Source organism: Parasteatoda tepidariorum, chromosome 6, assembly GCF_982258835.1.
Source record: "Parasteatoda tepidariorum strain Cologne lab strain chromosome 6, Ptep-v5.0, whole genome shotgun sequence".
In the NCBI taxonomy this organism is placed as follows: Eukaryota; Metazoa; Arthropoda; class Arachnida; order Araneae; family Theridiidae; genus Parasteatoda; species Parasteatoda tepidariorum.
The window spans coordinates 51,471,277-51,492,071 of record NC_141760.1 but is presented as its reverse complement, the minus strand read 5'-3'; the positions used below and the strand labels follow the sequence as shown (position 1 = coordinate 51,492,071).

At 25.1% G+C, this 20,795-nt stretch overlaps 1 protein-coding gene across 1 annotated transcript in view; it reads left to right on the top strand.

The window, feature by feature from the left end:
* The window catches only part of Impbeta11 (importin beta11), a 44,463-nt gene that overhangs the window by 11,971 nt on the left and 11,697 nt on the right, over nt 1-20,795 (top strand). Inside the window, exons 9-20 of the mRNA XM_087165838.1 lie at nt 3,399-3,491; nt 4,724-4,876; nt 6,214-6,254; nt 7,675-7,810; nt 8,966-9,071; nt 10,438-10,601; nt 11,506-11,546; nt 13,575-13,640; nt 14,855-15,019; nt 16,308-16,500; nt 18,118-18,197; nt 20,674-20,754. Of these exons, the coding sequence (XP_087021964.1) occupies nt 3,399-3,491; nt 4,724-4,876; nt 6,214-6,254; nt 7,675-7,810; nt 8,966-9,071; nt 10,438-10,601; nt 11,506-11,546; nt 13,575-13,640; nt 14,855-15,019; nt 16,308-16,500; nt 18,118-18,197; nt 20,674-20,754 (1,319 nt within the window). The remainder of the gene's footprint in view (nt 1-3,398; nt 3,492-4,723; nt 4,877-6,213; nt 6,255-7,674; nt 7,811-8,965; nt 9,072-10,437; nt 10,602-11,505; nt 11,547-13,574; nt 13,641-14,854; nt 15,020-16,307; nt 16,501-18,117; nt 18,198-20,673; nt 20,755-20,795) is intronic.

Sequence of the window (20,795 nt, the reverse complement as noted above, 5' to 3'; positions counted from 1 at the left end):
TTGCTATTTCACCAGAAGTGTTGTTTGGTTTTCGGCGTGAGCCGAGACTTTTTGTTGGCATGTTTGCCAAGTTTTATTGCAGTTCAAATATGTTAAATTTGTAATAAATAATCGTATAGCATCCTTTACTATGGGTTTGGTGAGTTACTTTATTATGTAAGTTGTTTTCTCTTCCTTCCTTTTTTTCAGCATGTTCCTCGGTTGCACGTACCTGATCCTTTGCATCATACAATCGTAATGTACCCCACTTTCATCTTTTTCGACTTTACTTAATAATATTCTAAATTTTATTTAATCTTAATTTGACTTAATGCTAGTCACCCCCCTTTTTTCCCTTTTTTTATTTAGCCACACCACACATGTTACTATTAATTTTATAATTTGCATTTTAATTATCACTGTGACAAAAAAAAATTTATTTGGTAGGATATAGTTTTCTATACTTAATAATATGTCATGCCCTTGCCCATTTAAGCTTAAGTAGTTGTAAAATAGTGTAGTTGCATTTTTATACAATTGTAATTTTTTTTTTTTAAAGTTTTGTTGCTTTTTTTTAACTTTGAAATATTTTTTTATTAACATTTACATATTTCTTAAGTTTCAAAAATATTTTATTTATTTTTTATCAATGAGTGATTTGAGTGTTAACTTTCTTTGCTCTCATTTATACTTGGAATTGCATTAAGTTAAATTGTTCTTGTTAAATTAGAGATTATAAAATTTAAACTGTTTTGTACTCACCAAGTTCTATAGATCACATGTAAAGTTTCTGCTGCTATTCAATTTTGTAAATTAAAATAGGCATTTCAAATTTAAATTCCAGGAATGCGTGATGGTTATATATATTTTTTATACATAATTATGTTTTGAATGATGCTATAAATTGTATCTATTTTGAGATGATTTGTTTGCTACAAAATTTATTGTATTATTTTATTACTAAATTTTAGAATGATTAAAGAAATGTCAGAAAATGTTCAGATAAAATTATTTCTCGCCTTTTATTTTTGAATGTCTTTTAAAGGTTTTATTGATATATAGCATTAATATTTTCTGAAATTTTTACATTTTCAATAAAAAAAGTTTTGTTTTTAGAATACGAATACCAAGTGTTCCAAAAATGACAAGCAATTTGAAAATTATATTGAGGAAAATAAAATTGAAAAGAGATGAAAATGTATAGTGTGCAACAGTTTTATTCGGGAAACCAGGCTATATTTTCATTAAGTTTCGAAGTTAGTTATTATGTGAAAGATAGTGCTTCCAATAGATAATAACTATTAAGCAATGTTTTCAAAGTAACCACTATTTGTTACATTGTGGCACAATCTGAGAACAAAATTAACTGATGGTTACGCAAAAAAAAAAAAAAGTTGGAATGGTCTTTGGTTCAGCAGAAAATATTTTTGTGCATTTTTTGTGACTCTGTAGCTTCATTTATTGATGAATTTCACAACTAATTTCAAAACGTAATGAGAATTAACTTGACAAATGAGAATTAACTTTAACAACTGATTTCTTGAACAGAACACAGCAAACTGTAATTTTTTTTATCTCCTTTCGTTCTTTAATGAATTTTTTAAAATCTTCGGTTATTTTTGGACCCTTGTTATCAATAGGCTTTAAGATTAGATTTTTATGTCCAGTCTAAAGTTAAATTATTCTGAAATTTTTTTTTTATTTCTTATTACTGTGCTCATCAATTAATTTTTAGTTACACTGTTTTCTTTTTTAGCTGTAAAGTTATTGATCCATTAATTATTTAATTTATAATATAAATTTTATTAATTATTTGTTGATCACTGCTTTGTATTACATTTTGTATAAGTTTCCAAGCCTTATGTACCTGCATTATTTTTAGTGCGAAATTCTAAATTTAAGAAAAGCAATTTTAAAAAAATGTCTTAATTGTTTATTATTTTTATTAGAAATTCTACATTTTAGCAAACTGTTATTTCTCTAGTTAAATAGTTAATAATAGTTGTTTAAACTATTTTTTCGAAATGTATAAGAACAGTTATTTACCATTTTGTTAAATAACTGTTCTTATATATTTTGATGTATAAGACAAATGTTAAATAACATATTCTTATACATAGTATAAGAACATGTTATTTAACATTTTGTTACTATATCTAAGAAATTGCATTTGTTACTATAGCATTTTGTTACTATTACTATAATTAAGAAAGGTATTATTAATAATATTAACTAACTAATTATTTAAGACATAAACAGTTAAAAGTTTTTCTTCAATCCACACCTATATTTATTTTCTAAAATATTTTGAATAGATTCCCATAAGATAGTTCACTGATAGTTATAACTGAAAGTTAAAGGGTTAAGAAATTGTTCTTTTAACCCTTTTATTGAGAGTTCTTGCATTGTAAATTTTTTTGTAGTTAAAATTAAATTTAACTATTTAATTTAAAGTTAGAAGTTGATTTTAAAGTTAATTTCAGTTTTTGTAATTTGTACCACTAATTAAACTGAAATTTATTCTGTAAAATAGGTCACTAATTATTAAATAAAGTAATATGCTTTTTCTAAAATTGAGTTGTATAAATGGTATTGCAATATGGTTTATGATGATATATATAAGTTTTTTTTTAATTAATTATATAGTTTAAAGTCTTGGTATAGTGTGAGAATCTAATTAATTTGTGACTTAACAGTGACATTTTACAGGTAAATTTATATTAGATTATGAACTAGTGTTAACTTTCTAGTGTTTTTTTCTATGCGTTCCCTTCCAAAAGGAAATTATTCTACTTCTCCCTTTTCTATCTCCAGAGAATTATATGAATGTAATTTCTTCTTGAATATATATATATAGGAATATATTCTTAAATATATATCTTCTTGAAATCTTGTTATAAAATTTTAAGGTTGTAAGTATTTTTTATGATTTGATTGTCAAAAAGCTTTTAAGTTTGAAAAATAGCATTGTAATAAATAAAATGACATAAAAAATATTTCAAAGTATTCATAGAGAAAGATTTTTTTTTTTTTAAGAAGACTTCTTCACATGCGTGCCAAATGGTATTCCTTCATCTGTTAAACACAAATCTTGCAACTTTGTGGACAATTTTTCTTTTTCTCCCCTGATATTTGATTCTAGCACAGTTTGATCAGTTTAACTTAACGTTTAAACTAAAAAAGTGTAAACTTAACAGTTTGCACTTAGCAATTTAATCAGTTTACATTTGCCAATGTATGGTTGATTTCAAATTTTGTGTGCCAGTTAGTTAATACTGAACTCAATTCTATCTTAAGAAATGTTCAAAGTACTAACTGAGAAAATGTTTGTGTAAATAATAAATATCTATTTACAATTTTTTTATATTTATTTTTTTTCGCAAAAAAAAAACTTTTTAACTTTTAAAATGTATTTGCAGATAAATTGTATGAAAGACTCATTGTTCAGTTCATGAATGTTGTTAAAAGCATATTAATTTGCCAAGAATACAAGCCAGCAAAAGTAATTGAAGGTAAATTAACATTTTCTTTCTCTTATAAGTTAAATTAAAATTTTAAAAAACGGTGTATTTTATTATTAACAAGTTAGTTTTAATCATATGAACAGTCTTGTCTAGTCATATCTGTATTTACTATTCACTGTATTTAGCATAATCAGTATATTTTCTGTTATAATATAATGAAATATATTTGGAATATTTTGCAATTTTGCACATAACTCAAATGCATAACGGTCTTGCCTTATTACCACTGTATTGATTGTATTCTATTTGATGGGTCTGTGTTAATCAATTATTAGTTTGACCACATTCCAGTGTTGATTTATCAATATTCACTATTTAATCCCATTGAAGCTTTCGTTAGTTGTTATAGTTGTATTATCTTAGTTGTTATAGTTGTATCTCATATTCTGCTGTTGATAGTTGTATTATCATATTCTACTTTTAGCAGTTGCTCACTTAGTTTTGTGTTGGATATAATACTGTAGTTTTATTAGTTGATGAAATTAATATCAAAACTTAATAAATTCATTCTAATGTGTCTTGATATAATTGGGTAAAAAATGCACTTTAACATCATGATTGAATAATCTCATAAGTTCTTTAAGTGTTAAATTTTTTTGTGAAAAACTGAAAGTTCTATATTGTAATTTGAATGTTACTCATTAAAAATTTTTAAATAAAAATAATACAAGTTTCCTGGTGCAGTTTTCAAATTATGCTTTGCTGAAAGGATGAAGATATTCTGCATTACTATAAGTTATAAAGTAATAAATTTGTTGAGCAATAAATATTGAAGATGTACAAAAGTTTTAAAAGTTTGTTTAGTTTTTTTTTTTAAGTTGTCAGTTTTATTCTTGTACTAATTGACTTAATTTCCTGTTAAAATCAGTTGCTACTTATATGAGTTTTTATGCGCATTTCACTGTAAAAGCAAAATTAATGAATGTCAGCATTCAGTTGCTGGGAGTTGCTTGGTGTATGTCTAAAATATTTATTATCATTATATCTCATCTACTCTGGCAAAAGTTAGCACCTTACATACTTTGGTGGTAATATTGATATAAATAATAATTTAACTATTGTTTCTGATTATTACTTAGCAAAAAATTTAAATACATATAAATTATTAATTATTTCATTTTAATACTTAAGTTGAGTAGCTGATTCTAAATTATTTGCTAAATTTTTTCATTCTGTTTTAAAGTTAGCTAAGTTTTTTTTCCTACAAAATATTTTTATAGAGAAAAACCCTCTGACTATTGAAGCCCATAGCATTAAAGTTTCCTTTTTCACTCTTCCTGTTCTCAAAGAAATATGTGATCAATTGTTGTCAAGATATTTTTTGTTAACAAATGAGGACATTTCAAGCTGGGAAAATAGTCCAGAAGAATTTGGTAAGTTTCTCAAATATAACCTTACTTTTTCTTAAATTCTTTGAGAAATGCCACTAGCTCTATATTTTGTGTGAAATTTGTCAATTTTGAATTTATATAATTTTAAGCTGAAGAGCATACTAAAAAAAATACAAATTTTGTATAATTTGGATTGATAAAATATTTTTCTGCTTGTTAAGCTTTTGGTGCACCAAACGCTTGTAAAAGTTATTCTGTATTGAATAAATATTTATTAGAATGGGTAATTTGCCTTTTAAAATTAGTGAAATTTACTATGATTAAAAATTTTACTTTCATTTTTGAAAATAAGTGAATATCCTTTAGAATCAATAAAAGGAATTTAAATGACCTTTTGCAATCAAACAAAAGGTTTTTATTTTGATTTAGGTGAAAGAAATTTTTTCTTTTATTAAAATTTTTAAAGTTTGTATTTTAAGGAATGTATGAGTCTAAGCTTTTTATGATTGAATTTTTTTCAAACATTTAAATTTTTTTTTCAATTTAAAAATAAAACATAAATTGAAACTACTGTTAAACTTTTCATTTCTTTATCTAATAATAAAATGTAATGAAATCAAAATGTAAGTTGTTAATTCCACCAAATTAGTTCACAGTAATTTTAAAACAAACAAAAGTTTTAGTTCAATAATATTGAATATTAAATGTTTATACATAAAGTAAATGATAAAAAAAATTATTTATCTAAGAAATACTAATATTATAAGATTTGTTTAGCTCCAAAATCTGCTACTGAGCTTTTAGAATAGTTAAATGCATCATCATATCAAGTTTTTCTTTTCAGGTTTAAGAAGAACATACCCACTGTCATGAACATTTTTATTAGTATAAAATCTTAAACTTTTTAATGAAAGATTTTGCTAGCCTACTTCATAATATGTTTTGTTATCACAGTTTTACCTTTTTGTCTATTGTTTTCATGGAAATGTTACTTCTCAAAATAATAACAGTCAGAGTCAGTCAGTATTATTTTTATTTATAAAATCTCCTTTCTTAGATAAATCTTGATTTCTCTGTAATATATGCTCATATACTTGTTTAGTTTATTTATTGAATTTTTTTTTTATTAAAAGAGTGTAATTATTTAATGAAAAATACAGGAAAAACAATCCTATATATTTTATTTAAGTACACGCCTTATTATTTTCCTCTTCTTAAACGTGCCAATAAGAAAATATGTCTTTTATTATTATACAAATAGTTTGATTTATGTCAATCACGAACTTTTTATTATTTTCTTATAAGTCAAAATATTTTTAATTCTTGTTCCTTTTATTCTGTTAGCAAAAATATATATTTTTTGTTCTTTTAATTTACAGCATCTGAAGAAGGGGGTGAATCCTGGAAATTTAGTTTGCGTGTAAGTTTTTATCCCATTTCTTTCAATTCTTAAAAACCAAAATTTTTATTTGAAATATTAATTTTTTTTAAATATTATTTTAAAAGAATTGAATATAAGTAAATTGAGCAGTAGAAAAAAAGGGATATAATACTTGTGAAAATGTAGAGTTTAAAATACAGTTGGCTCTCTATTTAACTATGTTAAATGAAACACAAAAAGATCTTCTTTAAATAGAGTGCATCCATAAAAAAATAGCTTATGCAAAGCTTCTCCTTTCAGACTTTTGTATTTCAATACAGTAAAATTATTTCATAATAAATTAGCATGTTTAAAGATATTTTCTTTACCTTATTTTTTATTATAGAAATACAGTGATACGAGAATTAAGTAGAATATTAAAAAAGAAGTTAAAAAGAGCAAAAATTGAATCTTTTACAAAAATGAAACTTGTTGATTCAATTGTGGCACGTTTTAATAACTTTTTCTTCTAGTTTTTTAAGCAAATTAAAGGAGCCTTCTTCCACTAGTAGATGAGATAGTATATCGTTTTAAAATATCAAGAGTAGTAGTTGCTTCTCTATAAGAAAGCAATGGTGACTCTTATGTTATTTAATTTTTAGCACCCCTTTCTTCTTCATCCTATTTATTTATAAAGTCATAATAAATCCTATCTACATCTCTTAACCCTTTCGCGCCTAATGGGACACTCATGCCCCAAGCAACTTTCAAAAAAAAAATTTGGGACAGAAACGCTTCTCTGTCTAATGGAAGACTTTCGTACCAGTCCTGCCAATATTTTTGAAGGTATTTTCATTCACAGAACATAGAAGGCACTATCTTACATAATGTTGCCCATCTCATAGTTTATGCTATCAAAATTGTTCTCTTATAAAAAAATAAAAAAAAACTCATTGCGAAAGGGTTAAATCATTTATTAAAATAATTTTGCCACAGTTTAAGAATCATGGTCTATTTATTAACTTGTAATCCTATTAACTAACTTTCAACTCCCAGAAAATTGTCTCATTGTGATAAAGAAAGAATTTATCCATAAAAAAATTTCCTCCTTAAACAGACATTCTGTAGTCCGAATGTTGAGACTTTTCTACTTTTCAACATGTAGACTAAAATAGAGTCTAGCATTAAGTAGAGTGGACCCTCAAACAAAAGTTCAACTGTAGTGGTTTCTTTATATAATTTTATGTATTTTAATTGCTACAATTTAACTTAAAAACAACTTAGGAATGAATAATTTAACTTTTCTTCTTAATTTTTAGGCAATAACTAATGCATAGAACTTGCTCATTTATTATTTCTTTCAATTATTTATTTATTTCATTAATTTTCTTTATAATTCATAAACTGTAAAAATTTATAGTTAGAAATTTTTTGTATTTTGACTCTGCTAAAGAAATATAAATATTTATGTTAATTTCAGCCATGTACAGAAGTTTTCTTTTTGACACTCTTTCATGAATTCCGAAATTTGCTCACTCCACTGGTTGTTGAAGTTTTGCAAAACAGTCAAACAACTAAAACTACAGATCTGTTTGGAATATTAAAGAAAGATGCAGGTATAATATATTTCATATTTATTTTCAAGATTATTCTTAATGTCTTTTTGTATTACTCATTTAATTTTTATTTTATTTTTTAATATTAACATTTAGATTGTTAGGATTGTATATTTCTTTAGGTAAATAACTGATTGGTTAATTTCATTATTTCTCTATATCCAATGTGTTTTTGTTTTATAAATTGCTTTGGAAATCATTTATTTTGGAAATTATTGCTTTTAGAAATTATTTTGTTTTATGAATAGCTCAAAACATTTCTAGAATTTTTATGTTTATGTATTTTGACTGACAAATGATTTTTAAAAAAATATTATAGTTCAAAACACTTCTAGAATTTTTATGTTTACATATTTTAACTGAAATTAACAAAAATATTTTTTTTTTGATCTTACATTTTTAAAACTTTAAAATTGTTTTTTTAATAACTCAAAGCTCATTTTGTGAACAGTTTAGTCTGGAAAATAAATCTTATATCTTATAAAGTTATGCTTGTTATATAATGCTGTAAAGTTATTCTACAAATATTTTTTAATCTATTAACTTAATTCAAAGTAAGAACAACATTTTTTTTTTCTTATTACATAGTTAAGTATATAGACTGATTAAAGTTTTGTTAAATTTATCATGTTCATTTTAATTGAAGTATTTTTTCTTAGTTATTTTCTTTTTTTATAAACACAATGTACGGAATTTTTATATATAAATTTTAAACATGATTAGCTTATGATAAAGTTTTTGTTGCTTATAATTAAATAAAAAAATATTAATTGTGAAATAAATTTGGCAATTACAGTAGAATCTTATTTATTCAGGCCTCTAGTTCCCATTTACTTTTGTTAATAGGAGTTGATTCTGAAATGCTTCATTTTTTCTTGTATTGCACTTAATTTTTCATTGAAACATATTAAGTTGTCAAAAATTGCTATAAAATTGAAATTTATATGTATAATTTCTAAAAAAAGTCAGTAGTTATGTTTAAAGGCGTATCCTATTATTAATTTAGAATACATGCAATTGTTAATTTAAAAATTATTGTTATTATGCAAGTTTTGGAAAATAAGTTTTTGGCAATATATTTTTTCAAGGTTTCAATATTTTTATATTTATAAATATTATTATGTAAGAGAATTCAGTCCAGCTTGTTTTTTACAGTTTACAATGCTGTTGGGCTAGCCGCTTTTGATTTATATGATGAAATTGATTTTGATGCTTGGTTTACTAATGTTCTTATTGCTGAATTACAAAACAAGGAACCTGGGTTTGTACATGGTTACTTATATTTACATCATTTTATTCATATAAAATAATTTACTTAAATTTAAGATTAACATTTCATCATTGATTAAATTTATTTTTTTTAAAATAATTTTTGCATTATGTGTGTGTGTGTTTTTGGCACTTGTAAAGATATATAATTATTGTCTAATATAGTTAAGATTCTTAAAATTATTAGCTAGCAAATGATTTAATTCATAATTTTAAATATTGTAGTGTATTGGTTTAAAGAAATAATCTATCTATGTACAGTTGGCAAAGAAAAAAAAATTGGACCACCCTGAATGACTTTTGATCTAATAATTGGATTTTCACGCTCAGGGACTCAATCGTAATAGCTCAAAAGGATGACCTCAAGAATGCTAATTAATAAGCTCAGACAATATTTAAAGTTTTGGAATCAGCCACAAAAAACATACTTTCTCCGAATAAATATGCCATTTTTTCAACAGATTTAGATTTCTGACCCCAAATATATAGCGGTTAGTCACAAACTGCAAACTGGGAAATATGGTCACCTTTCTTTCTCAGACAAACTGATCATCATCAATTTAAAACTGGGCAAGCTTCAAACTGCTACTGAGGAGAGTGTTTTTTTTTTTTTTATAACTTAATTATCCATAATCCTCCAAAAACGCCCCTTTTAAATGTTGTTCCAAAACTGAGTTTAAAAAGAGCTGCACGATTTGGTTTGGAAAAATAATAACGATTTGTATTGCTATAAATTATAGAAAAGCTATCGTTTAAAGTAGACATAAATTATTCGAATATAAATTGTGATAAATAGATGTTAAAGCGATGCAAATATGCCATTTGGAAATTTTTTGGCAATTTAATGGATAATTTTAACAGTGAAAAGTAATCTTTTAATGTTTTAGTTTATGTAACAATAATTTTCAAATAGATAGTCTTTGAATGTTATTGAAAACATCTGTTGTTCTGTTGCAGTAAGAGAACAAGTACAAATTTTTTTTTAGATTTTAATGATAGCATTGTAATTTAACCTTATTGAAAAACAATATAGCTTGTAGTTATGATTTTATCATGAATGATTGAGATTTCAATTAATTTAATCATTTAGTAATCTGAACTTCAAACTGCCCAAATTTATTTGGCTTATCGAAGTTCCATTCTAAATTATTCCTTTCTAAATTAAATTCCATTCTAAATTGAATTATTATCATTTATCAAACTTCTTTGTACATGCTAAAATTTTATTCTAGACCATCAATGAAAGAACTCAAAATTAGAAGACATTGTAAATTGTAATGTAGTTTAATATATTTGAGGGAAAGATTTATTTAACAAAAATAATAAATAGAATATTACATCATGTACTTTTTTAACAGGTATCACATCATCAGGCGTAGGGTAATCTGGCTTATTGGACAGTGGGTTGGTGTTAAAATGTCTCCTGACATGAGACCTTTGCTGTATGAAGTCATTTTGAAAATGTTAAACAGTGAAGAAAATCTCATTGTCCGACTTGCTGCATCTAATACTCTCAAAGTTGATATCCTTTCACTTAGAATTGGTCTACTACTCAAACAAATGCTTAATCTCAGTAAAATGTAATGGGTTTGCAATTATACTCACTTGAACAAGTGAAAAAAAAAAACATTTATTTTGCTACTCCATTTCTCCCTATTAAGATTTATTTCTCTCTATTTGTATTACTGCTTTAAAAAAAAGTATTCCAAATATAATATGTAAAATTTTTAAAAAAATGTTAATATTTTTAGTGCACAAAACAGAAGTTTTTATGCTTTTACTTGTTCAAACTACAACTCTTAAAGAGATTTGGAGGTTATGTAGATTTTATAAAAGTTTTATTCCTTTTGATTATAAAGTTAAGAATATATAAATAAAGCAGCATTCTATTCATTTCCATCCCAGAAATAATAAATAGAAGACTTGCAGTCTGTCAATTTTTTTATGCAGCTCTTCTTTAGAGAAAATTTACCCAAAATTTTATTGCACATTAAGTTAAAATCATTTTAACTGTTTTGCTTGATATGAGAACCCCGACTCAGAAAATGATCAGAATTTAATCCTTTTTTTAACTCATTTGTTTCCCAAAAAATTATAATAAAGTTTATGATTCATGGTTGGGATTATGAAGAAAAAAAAATTATTTTGAATTTTGAGTACAATAAGGATTAAATTTTTTTTTCTTCTTTGATTTCCTTAGTTATAATAACATAACCTAATTTGCTTCAACTATCTCTTTGCTAACCTCTTGATTTCAACTGGTCTATAATTAGAGTTTATTTGTTTTAAATTTCTTAATTTATATTTTAAATTTTCAAATAAATTTATGAATCAAATTAAATCAACCATCATTAAGCATGGGCTTCACTTTTCCCATGCATCAAAATTATTTTTATTCACAGTACATTTTGCTTAACTTTGTTTACCTGTTGATGATTTTGAGTTCAATTCAGAACAGTTCCTACCAGTAAGTGAAACAACTTTGCTTATTTTTTGGTTTTAATTGTTATTTTTGAAATATATAAATACTTTCTGTGCTTCTTTATAATCTAATTTACTCTGCTTCTTTAATTTTTAAACATTCTTATTAAATTATTATAAAATTTGTTAGTGATTTTGTATGTCTTATAATGTTGAAATGTAACTTTTCAAAAATATTTATGCCATTTTATCTTGTATTGATAATAAAAGCATTCATTTTATATAAGGATTAGTTGTATTAGCTCGATATACAGTACAGACCAAAAAAAATTGAGTCTTTTAAAGTTTTATGTTTTTGCTGAGTCTTACCACCTTTTTATTTATAGTATAAAAGATATTATAAGGTAATTAAACTACTGAACATAATTATTCTTTACAAATTGGGATTTTTTTTGTTTAAAAATATATTCCATTTTAAAATTTTGTTTTGAGTAAAAAAATTACGCCCAGGCAAATTAAAGATATAAACTTGTTTCACCTGAAAAGCTCCACCTGTAATATGCTTAGCCACTCCAACTCTAAGATGCCTACTTTGCTCCGTAATGATTTTATTTTATAAATTTCATTGAACAGTGGACCCAAATTTTGAGTTTATGTCTACCAATGTTCAACTCTAGCCTTGTAATTTTGAATTTAATCCAGAAGACAAGAGAATTTCTGGATCAAGTAATGAGTGAAATTTGCCTTTGTGGAAAGCTTTTGAAGGAACTACCTCAAATTTGTGTTACATGGAGAGGCAAACCACAAAAATCTCTCAGGGTTAGCCTGACAAAAAGGAAACTCTAACCCATGATCCGTCTAACACTGAGAATATTTCAGTCGGTGTGGGATTTGAATCTAAGCACTTCATTGGGAGGTGAGCTCTTTATCCTCTGAGCCTCCATGGCTCAGCACATAATGATTATGCTTTGTATTTAAATAGGTAAGAAAATGTAAGCAAGCAATTCGCCATTTAGTTATCAAACTTTTGTTAAAAACTGGTAAGGTACATTTTTTGCTGAGCCCATTTTCGTAACAAGCATTACGAGCTTTGTCCCTTTTTGTAAACACACATTTTCAGCTTTCTCCTTTTTTATATGCACACACTTTTGACCTATATCCAGTTTTAAAAACTCACTGATGCTATGCTAGTCTGGAATTGTTTCTCTATTTTGTCATTTCTTTATTTTTTCACGTGAACAACTTCTCATGTTAGTGAATTAAAATAATAAAGAATAAGAAAATTAAATGGTGTATTGGAGAGTGTGAGAAAAAGAAAGCTGTTGTTTGTTCTGACTGCTTAGCAAACTCTACTAGGTTTTTCAGTAGATTACAACAGCTTACCAGGTTTAAACGGTTCTAGCTAAATCAAAACATTTTTCTAATTTTTATAAACTAAAAGAAATTTATTCCAATAGAAAAAATTATGGAAAACAAATCGCTTTCAAAATATTACAATTATTACTGACAGAAGAATCTTTATATATTACTTTTAATCATTTCCAGCCATTTATTGATTTATATTTTCCTAATTTTTCATAAAAGTTACTCTGTGCATTTGAACTCCCAATTAACTTGATTATATTTACTGGCACTAAAAATTATTTTTTTATGTATTTATTGAATACCTAGAAAAACAATGCAAGTTAAATTCTTGCAAATTTATCTGCTTCATTTTTATTTTGCTGATAACATTTCTTGATTTAATACATTCCTTGCCTTAAAATTCTGTAATCTCTCATTATTTATTTTAAATTTCTCTCATTATTTATTATATTAATTATCTCTTATTTATTTATTTTAATTATAGGATACCTGGATTGTTAGAAATTGGATAATTAGAGTTTCATTTTCTGTTTATTTATTTATTAGAGTTCAGTAGTATTCTATGCACAAATGCTCTTAGGTTATTGATTTGATCAAGCTAGCTGAGTTTTGAGATCCCAAGCACAATTAAAAATTTTGCAACAAATAATTTTCAATTGGTTAAATAAACTGTTCATATTGTACTTAAGTAATTTTCTTTTTCTTTTAGTTCCTAGAGGGTTTCACCACTGCCCTTTTTCTGCTTCTTAAAGAAGTTAAAGAGTGTGATTTAAAGGTAATTTTCTTTAAAAAAGAATAATGTTCAAAATATTTATTGTTCTTAAATTTGTATGAGAATTTGAAATTTTTAAAATCATAGATATTCATTTAGTTTGTTGTTTTTGCTGGTATGAACTTATCAAAAGCTCTTTGCTTTTACTGCTATCATGAAAAAGGAAGGCATTTTTTTATTAACTAAAAGTATTTAGGCAATAAATGTGTTATTTGTGAAGCAATAGATTAGAGTAACATAATAAGAAATTTAGTCTTTGACATATCATTTTGTTTTTAATTGCTTTTAAAAAATAAAAATTCTTTAAAAATATAAGCTTAAATGTGTAAATAGGCTACTTTTATTTATATTGTTTATATTTTCTGCAAATTATTAAAATTAAAAACAAAGCTATGATAAAATAATATCTAACAAGAATTGTTCTTATCGAGATATAGAAATTTCAAATAAAAAGTTCAGAACCGCAACATAAGATTCAGATTTTTCACAGGTATTGAATTGGGAATTTAACTTTACCAAAACTTGTATTTAAAATTTTTTAAAGTAAATTTATATCTGAATCCAGAAATGCCCGTATTAATTGACTCTTATTTAATATTTAAGGCAACACAATTTAAAAAATAAATTGAAGAAGATTGTATAAAATAAAACTGATAATAATAATTTAGCACATTTATAATACCTCATTCTCTGTTGAGTATAAAATTACTGAAAAAAAAACTGTTAGAAAAAACTGAGTATATTCTCATTTAAGTTGAATTTTGTTATTGAATATTGAATAATTTTTTTAATGCATGTATGACAGTACTAGCAAGTTTACTACCTGCCTACTGCTACCAAATTTTTTTATTTTTAATATTACTTTATTTTCTGAAATGTTTCGTTTTAATGACATCGAAAGTTATTGCAATTGACACTTATAAAAAATAGTAACAATAAGGGGAGAGAGAAATTATATTGGTGTCATTAAAAACTAGAAATGATAAATAAATAATGTTTATTCTGAAATTCCAATCATGATAACAAATTAAATATTAAATCTTTACAATATTGGTGCTTTAACATGTTGCTTTAAAAATGTTAATTTTATTGAACTATTGGTTATTATATAGTATAATGGTTTTATTTGAATGTTTCAAATATTTATTTGAAGCTTTTTTTTAAGTGATATAATTTGAAACATTAAACGAATAATGTATTTTACCTTATTCTTCTAGATGTCGATACTTCATGTGATATCATTTGTGGTAGAGCGAATGGGTAGTGAAATTAGACCGCATGCTGAAGCTTTGTTGCATTATCTACCTCAGTTATGGGACACTTGTGGTGATCATAATATGCTTCGCTGTGCTATTATATCTTGTTTTGTTCATTTAGTCCAGGTAATTGTTTATCTTTTATACTTTCTTCTTATACATAGCTCTTAAATTTGAGATCTAAAAATAATAGTTATCATTATGAAAACTGTTTATTTTCATTATATTTTACTATAATTCTTTTTTTAAGTAATCAATAGACATCAACATTGAATAAAAAATATGGTGCTATGGAATTTAATATTGCAAAAATGAATCCAAAATCAAATTGTGGGAAAATAAGGTTGTTAAAGCAGTATTTAATTATAACTTAAGCCAGTCTGTTCATTAAAATATAATTAATAGCATCTAACACCAGTTAAAATGTGTTGCTTCACGAAGGAAGTTTCAGTTAAATAGTTTTAAAAAAATACTAAAATATTGGGAACATTATTTATTGGATTTATCAAAAAAAATATTTACACTTTGATGAATTTTTATTTTTTAATTATGATTTTATAAATTTATTGTAATATAAATTATCCAATTTTGTTAAAGAGCAATTTTATTTGAAGAAAAATATTTATTTGCCTTAACAGGTTAATCATAACAGGCTAATAGCAGCAAGTTAGCATCTGAATATTTTTTCTTTTCCTCGTTATACAATTTTTTTTATTTAAAATAAGATGATTAATGCCAATAAAAGTTTACAACATTTAAACTCCCATTTCTTGAAGCATATTATTTTTCAAACTGCGATGTACTTTTTTTCTTCTCTTTAATACTGTTCTTTGAAATCAAAAAGAAATTAAAAAATTATTTTTTATTTAAGTTTAAGGTAATTTTTCTCAGTAGAAAAACAAAACAAAATCAAATCTGTCAGAGTTTGAACTATTCGGCTTAAAATTGTTTTCCTCAAAAAAATGCCCTGTCATAAACATAAAGTATTTATTACAATAGTTTTTCTAGATGTTATCCAACTTATTTTAAAACTCTGGTGTTGGTTGTTCTTGAATTAAGTAAAAATAATTCAAATAAAATAAATAAATAAATAAAATTATTAAACCAACTGAATTTTTTTTCAGGATAAAGAAAAGTGGTACAGGTTATGTGTTTTTACAATATATAGAGTATTAAGAATGTATTCTATACAACTTAGTGAAGAGTTCTTTTTAAAGCTTTTGTTTAAAAAAAACTATTAAAATTTCCTCAATGTTTAAAGCACTTTACTGATTATGCTTATGAACTTTAATGTTAATTATTGAGTTTTTAAATTATACACAAAAGTTATAAACTCTTAAAACTTATGCTATATAAATAAATGCTTTTATTTTTGATGTATCAGTTTATTTATTATTGTAAAATTTTGTTTCAGGGTTTAGGGACTTTAAGCGAGTCGTTGCAGCCTTTATTAGTTCCTATGATTGCCTTAAGTACAGATGTACACCAACCCCCTCATGTTTATCTATTGGAAGATGGATTAGACTTATGGTGGGCAATTCTTGATAACACGTCTGTTTGTCCTGATGAACTCTTAAAACTTGCTTCTCATCTATTCCCCTTGCTAGGTATGTCATTTTGATGCTAATAGAATATTTTTAATATTGTTTAAAATTAATGCTTTTGAGATTGTTATTGATTTTTGATGTCACATACATTTAACTAATGAGTGGAGAAAGGCTCAAAGAAGCAGTTTAATAATTAAGGGCATTTTTTTAGAGTTTATGTATTAGCAATAGGAAACAAAGATCAAGTCTAGAAAATTTAGATTCCTCAAGCATCCGTTTGAGAAATTTTGTACATTTGTAGCACTCATATAAATTGTTCATTTATCAACATTCACTTAAATTTGCTACTAAAACACAGGTTTCCTGAATTACTTGTCGTTTGTTTGTCCTTGCACTTGCAACTTTCTTCTACTGCAAAAATGCACTTGCAACTTTCTTCTACTGTAAAAGAATCTATAGTTCATTCGCCAGGAGTTGGCACTTTTCTCCGCCTACTGGGACGAAGAGTTTATTTCAACGCAGGTCTAAAAGGAGAAATGTTTTCCTGCTTGAAATTGAAACAACCCTTTAGTATGCGTCAAACGCAAACAGTAAATTCTTTTTCAGTCACTTACTCCGCTTTATCATCTGCTATTATACCTTTTGTTACTCTAGCTAATTAAATATATTGCAGCAAAATATCTCGAAAAGGACAAACTATTCACTCAAAAGAGAGAAATATTATTAAATTTATGAAATATTTAATGTTAAAAAAATGCACATAAGGATTGCAAAATAAATAATTATATAACAACCAAATAGCAACCTTGTTCGTATCCTTCTCCCAAAAATAACGAAATGGTATTGCCGGATACTACATGATAAAGGTGGAGTGAAGTGCCAACTCCTGGTGAACGAACTATACTAAGATCTTTGAAATTTTATTAGTTGGTTAAATAAATTAATGTTTATTATTAAATGAAACTAATATTAGATCTTTCCCTGAGAAATATGAACCTTTTAAAAATGCAATGTGTATCTTTCTTCTTCTGAATTCTTTAATTATACTTAAATTCTTAATCTGAACCAAATGTGTATCATATGTATTTCTTCTGAGTTTAGCATTGCAAAAAAAGGTATTAATATCTAAAGTAAATTTTTATTTGTTTGAGATATAGTTATAGAACATAAAAATTTATATCATGGTAACTTTTTGTGTGATAAGCTTTTTTTTTTAAAATTAGGTATCATTATAATTACATTGTATGTACTTAACACTGTAATTGTATAGTACATACAATACTGTTGTATAGCTACAATGTATTGTATGCTCTATTGTATAGTTTATATTTACATTGTATACAATGTTTATTTAACGCTTAAAGGAAAACAAATGGTACAAAAATGGTGCAAGTTTCATTTGGACTATATTTTAAAGCTGTTTAGAACTCATTTTATATATATTTAACATTTTGTTTTAATAACTTTCATTCATTTTGAATGACACATGATTTTGAAGTATCTGTACTAAAGCCGTACCTTTTGTGGTGGATATCCTGCTATTATGACAGTTCTTATTGTTTGCAATGGTTATGAAATTGTTATCTCAAATAATGGTGTCGTTTTTCCTTAGTTGCAAATTGGTTGTAATAAAACATGGAGATGATTTTTTATTAATGGCAATATTGTATTTTTCAGAGTATAAAGGTGATTCTCTTCCTCCGTGTATACGTATTGCAGAAGCCTATCTTTTGTTGAACCCTAAAGATTTTCTCAAGGTAAGTTTAATATTATAATTTTTTTTAATAAATACAATGATAATTAAGCAGCACATACAAATTAGAAGCCATATGAAAAATTAACTCTGTTTTTCTTATATTTATATTAAGATGGATTTTCATTGAAAGTTTTTTAATTCCTTTACTATATTTTAATACAAAAAATCACATTCTTGTTTCAGTATTAATTCAAAAAAAGAATATATTTTTATTGGTATGGCTGCATATTATATGGTATGCCACCATACCAGTATATTAATTATATATATATATATATATATATATATATATATATATATATATATATATATATATATATATATATATATATATATATATATATATATATATATACATAGTTTACATTAAAAGTTTTTTTTTCACCTTTCTATAATGTTTTTGCATTAAAAAATTTATATTCTTAGTACGGAATTTATAAAAATCATATCGTTTGTAATTAGGTATATTTTATCCTTTATTTGTAGATGAAAATTTGTTTCCTTTTCCTTTAATAATTAATTTAGTACACTATTTTATTTAATATTAATTTAAAAAATGTATCATTAATGATTAAATAAGAGGCATTATTTTCAGAAAAGACATTCATATTGATATTTCCAAGTAAATTAATTTTATCAATTGTTGTTATATGTTTTTCTTTCTTTTTTTCCCCAAAAAATCTAAAACTCTTGTTTCATGCTGCTAGCTAACAAATGTTTCCTTTAGTTTATTCATTGTTATTTTAACAATTAATTTTGATCTGGGGTGCACAACCTTTTTGACTAAGGAGCCACTTGCATAACAGGTTGACTAAAGAAGGGCCGCTTGTATATCTAGTTATATGGGGGGCAAATATGGTAAACATTAGTGTTTTAAGCACTAAATATGTTTATTGGTAAACTAACTATGAAAAACCTGATACTATTTTTTTTTTAAAAATTCCCTTTTTGTCAATAATTGATTTATTAAAAAAATTATATATATATATATATATATATATATATATATATATATATATATATATATATATATATATATATATATATATATATATATATATATATATATTAATTGTTTTTAGAATATTTATATATATATTCAATATCCTTGTAGATAATCTACAATGACTATCTACAAGGATATTTATTTAAACTTTAAAAAATATTTTTTTCTACACAAATAGAATCTATGAAATAGTTAGATATTAATACATAATTCTAGATGTAGCTACAGATAAATGAATATAATTTTCCTATTAAAACAGATATTCAAGTTAGTCCTATGATACCAATTAAGAGCTTTTAATCCTCAGTCGGTTTCAATTATTAGGTTTACACCCCCTAACTCCTTCCTATCACTTGATAGGAAATGTTGTTAAAACCTCTTTAAAAGTAAACCTTCTGTGATTTACAGAAAACAAAAGAAATCAATGCTTACCTGTAAAGTATGAGGACCTATGGAGTTGATATATTCACAATTAATCATCTATCAAGTGTCTGAATAAATGTTTTATTTATCTCAACTACTATATTTCTATTATCTTTTTTAACCCCAGCCGTGTTAATTACAGTCTTCAAATTTATAAGAAAATGAAAGAAATTTTCAATGGGGAAGAAGCGTTGAGAGCATTTAAGATGTCATTTCAGCTTGTGGGATCTCATAACCTGTGTTGTCCAGATGGAAAGATCAAAAGATATCGCTCTCCAACTGAGCAGTATCATTTTCTCTCCTTTCTTTTCAAAAATAAGGCAAGGTGATAGGAGAAAGATTAATTGTTAACTAGTGAAATAGCTTAACAATATTTTTAGTTATGGATTTTTCAAATTTAGAAAAAATAGTGTCCAGTTTAAAGAGATAGAAAATAACGTTTTAGGGTAAAAATGAATGTCCAGTTACAGGAGTGTCCGCTTTGCTGTTAATGTACGTAATACTTTGTTTATGGAAGATTCACAGGGAATTAAAAATATGTCCATATTGAGAGGCATCCATTTTGCAGGAGTGTCTATACACACACATATGTATATATACATACATACATACATACATATAAATTTGGGAAAAGAAATATAAATTCTAACAAAAAAAAACCCCACTTTTTCAACTGTTATTGCTATGAAATTCTGCATGGTTTAAAAATAAAAAAACATGCGTATTAAAAATATTTATTTAAAAAAAACAAAAAAGAAAAAAGCAGATTTTCGTAGCAATAAACGCTGAAAAAGTTATACATAAACAACTTAGATTTACTATAGAATCTCTAGAAATTGAGCGCACCAGAAAGTGATGGCTCAAATTTTGCGACATTTTTTTATCAAAAAATTTTCTTTTTATTGTGTTCAGAACAATCTGCAGGCCGCTTGCTGTTTACCCCAACATTATTCTGTATTTTATTGAACTTTTATTGTGATCTTAAAATTTATTATTATCTGAAAATTAGTTTTTGAATTGAATATTTATGTGCTTAATATCTTTGTAGAATTATGGCCAAGCACTAGTTGAAACATTCCACGGCACTATTAAAGACATGAAGTCTGAGGGTGTTGATATGTTACTAAAGGTTAGTTTCTCTTATGTTTTTATCTATACAAATTTTTATTT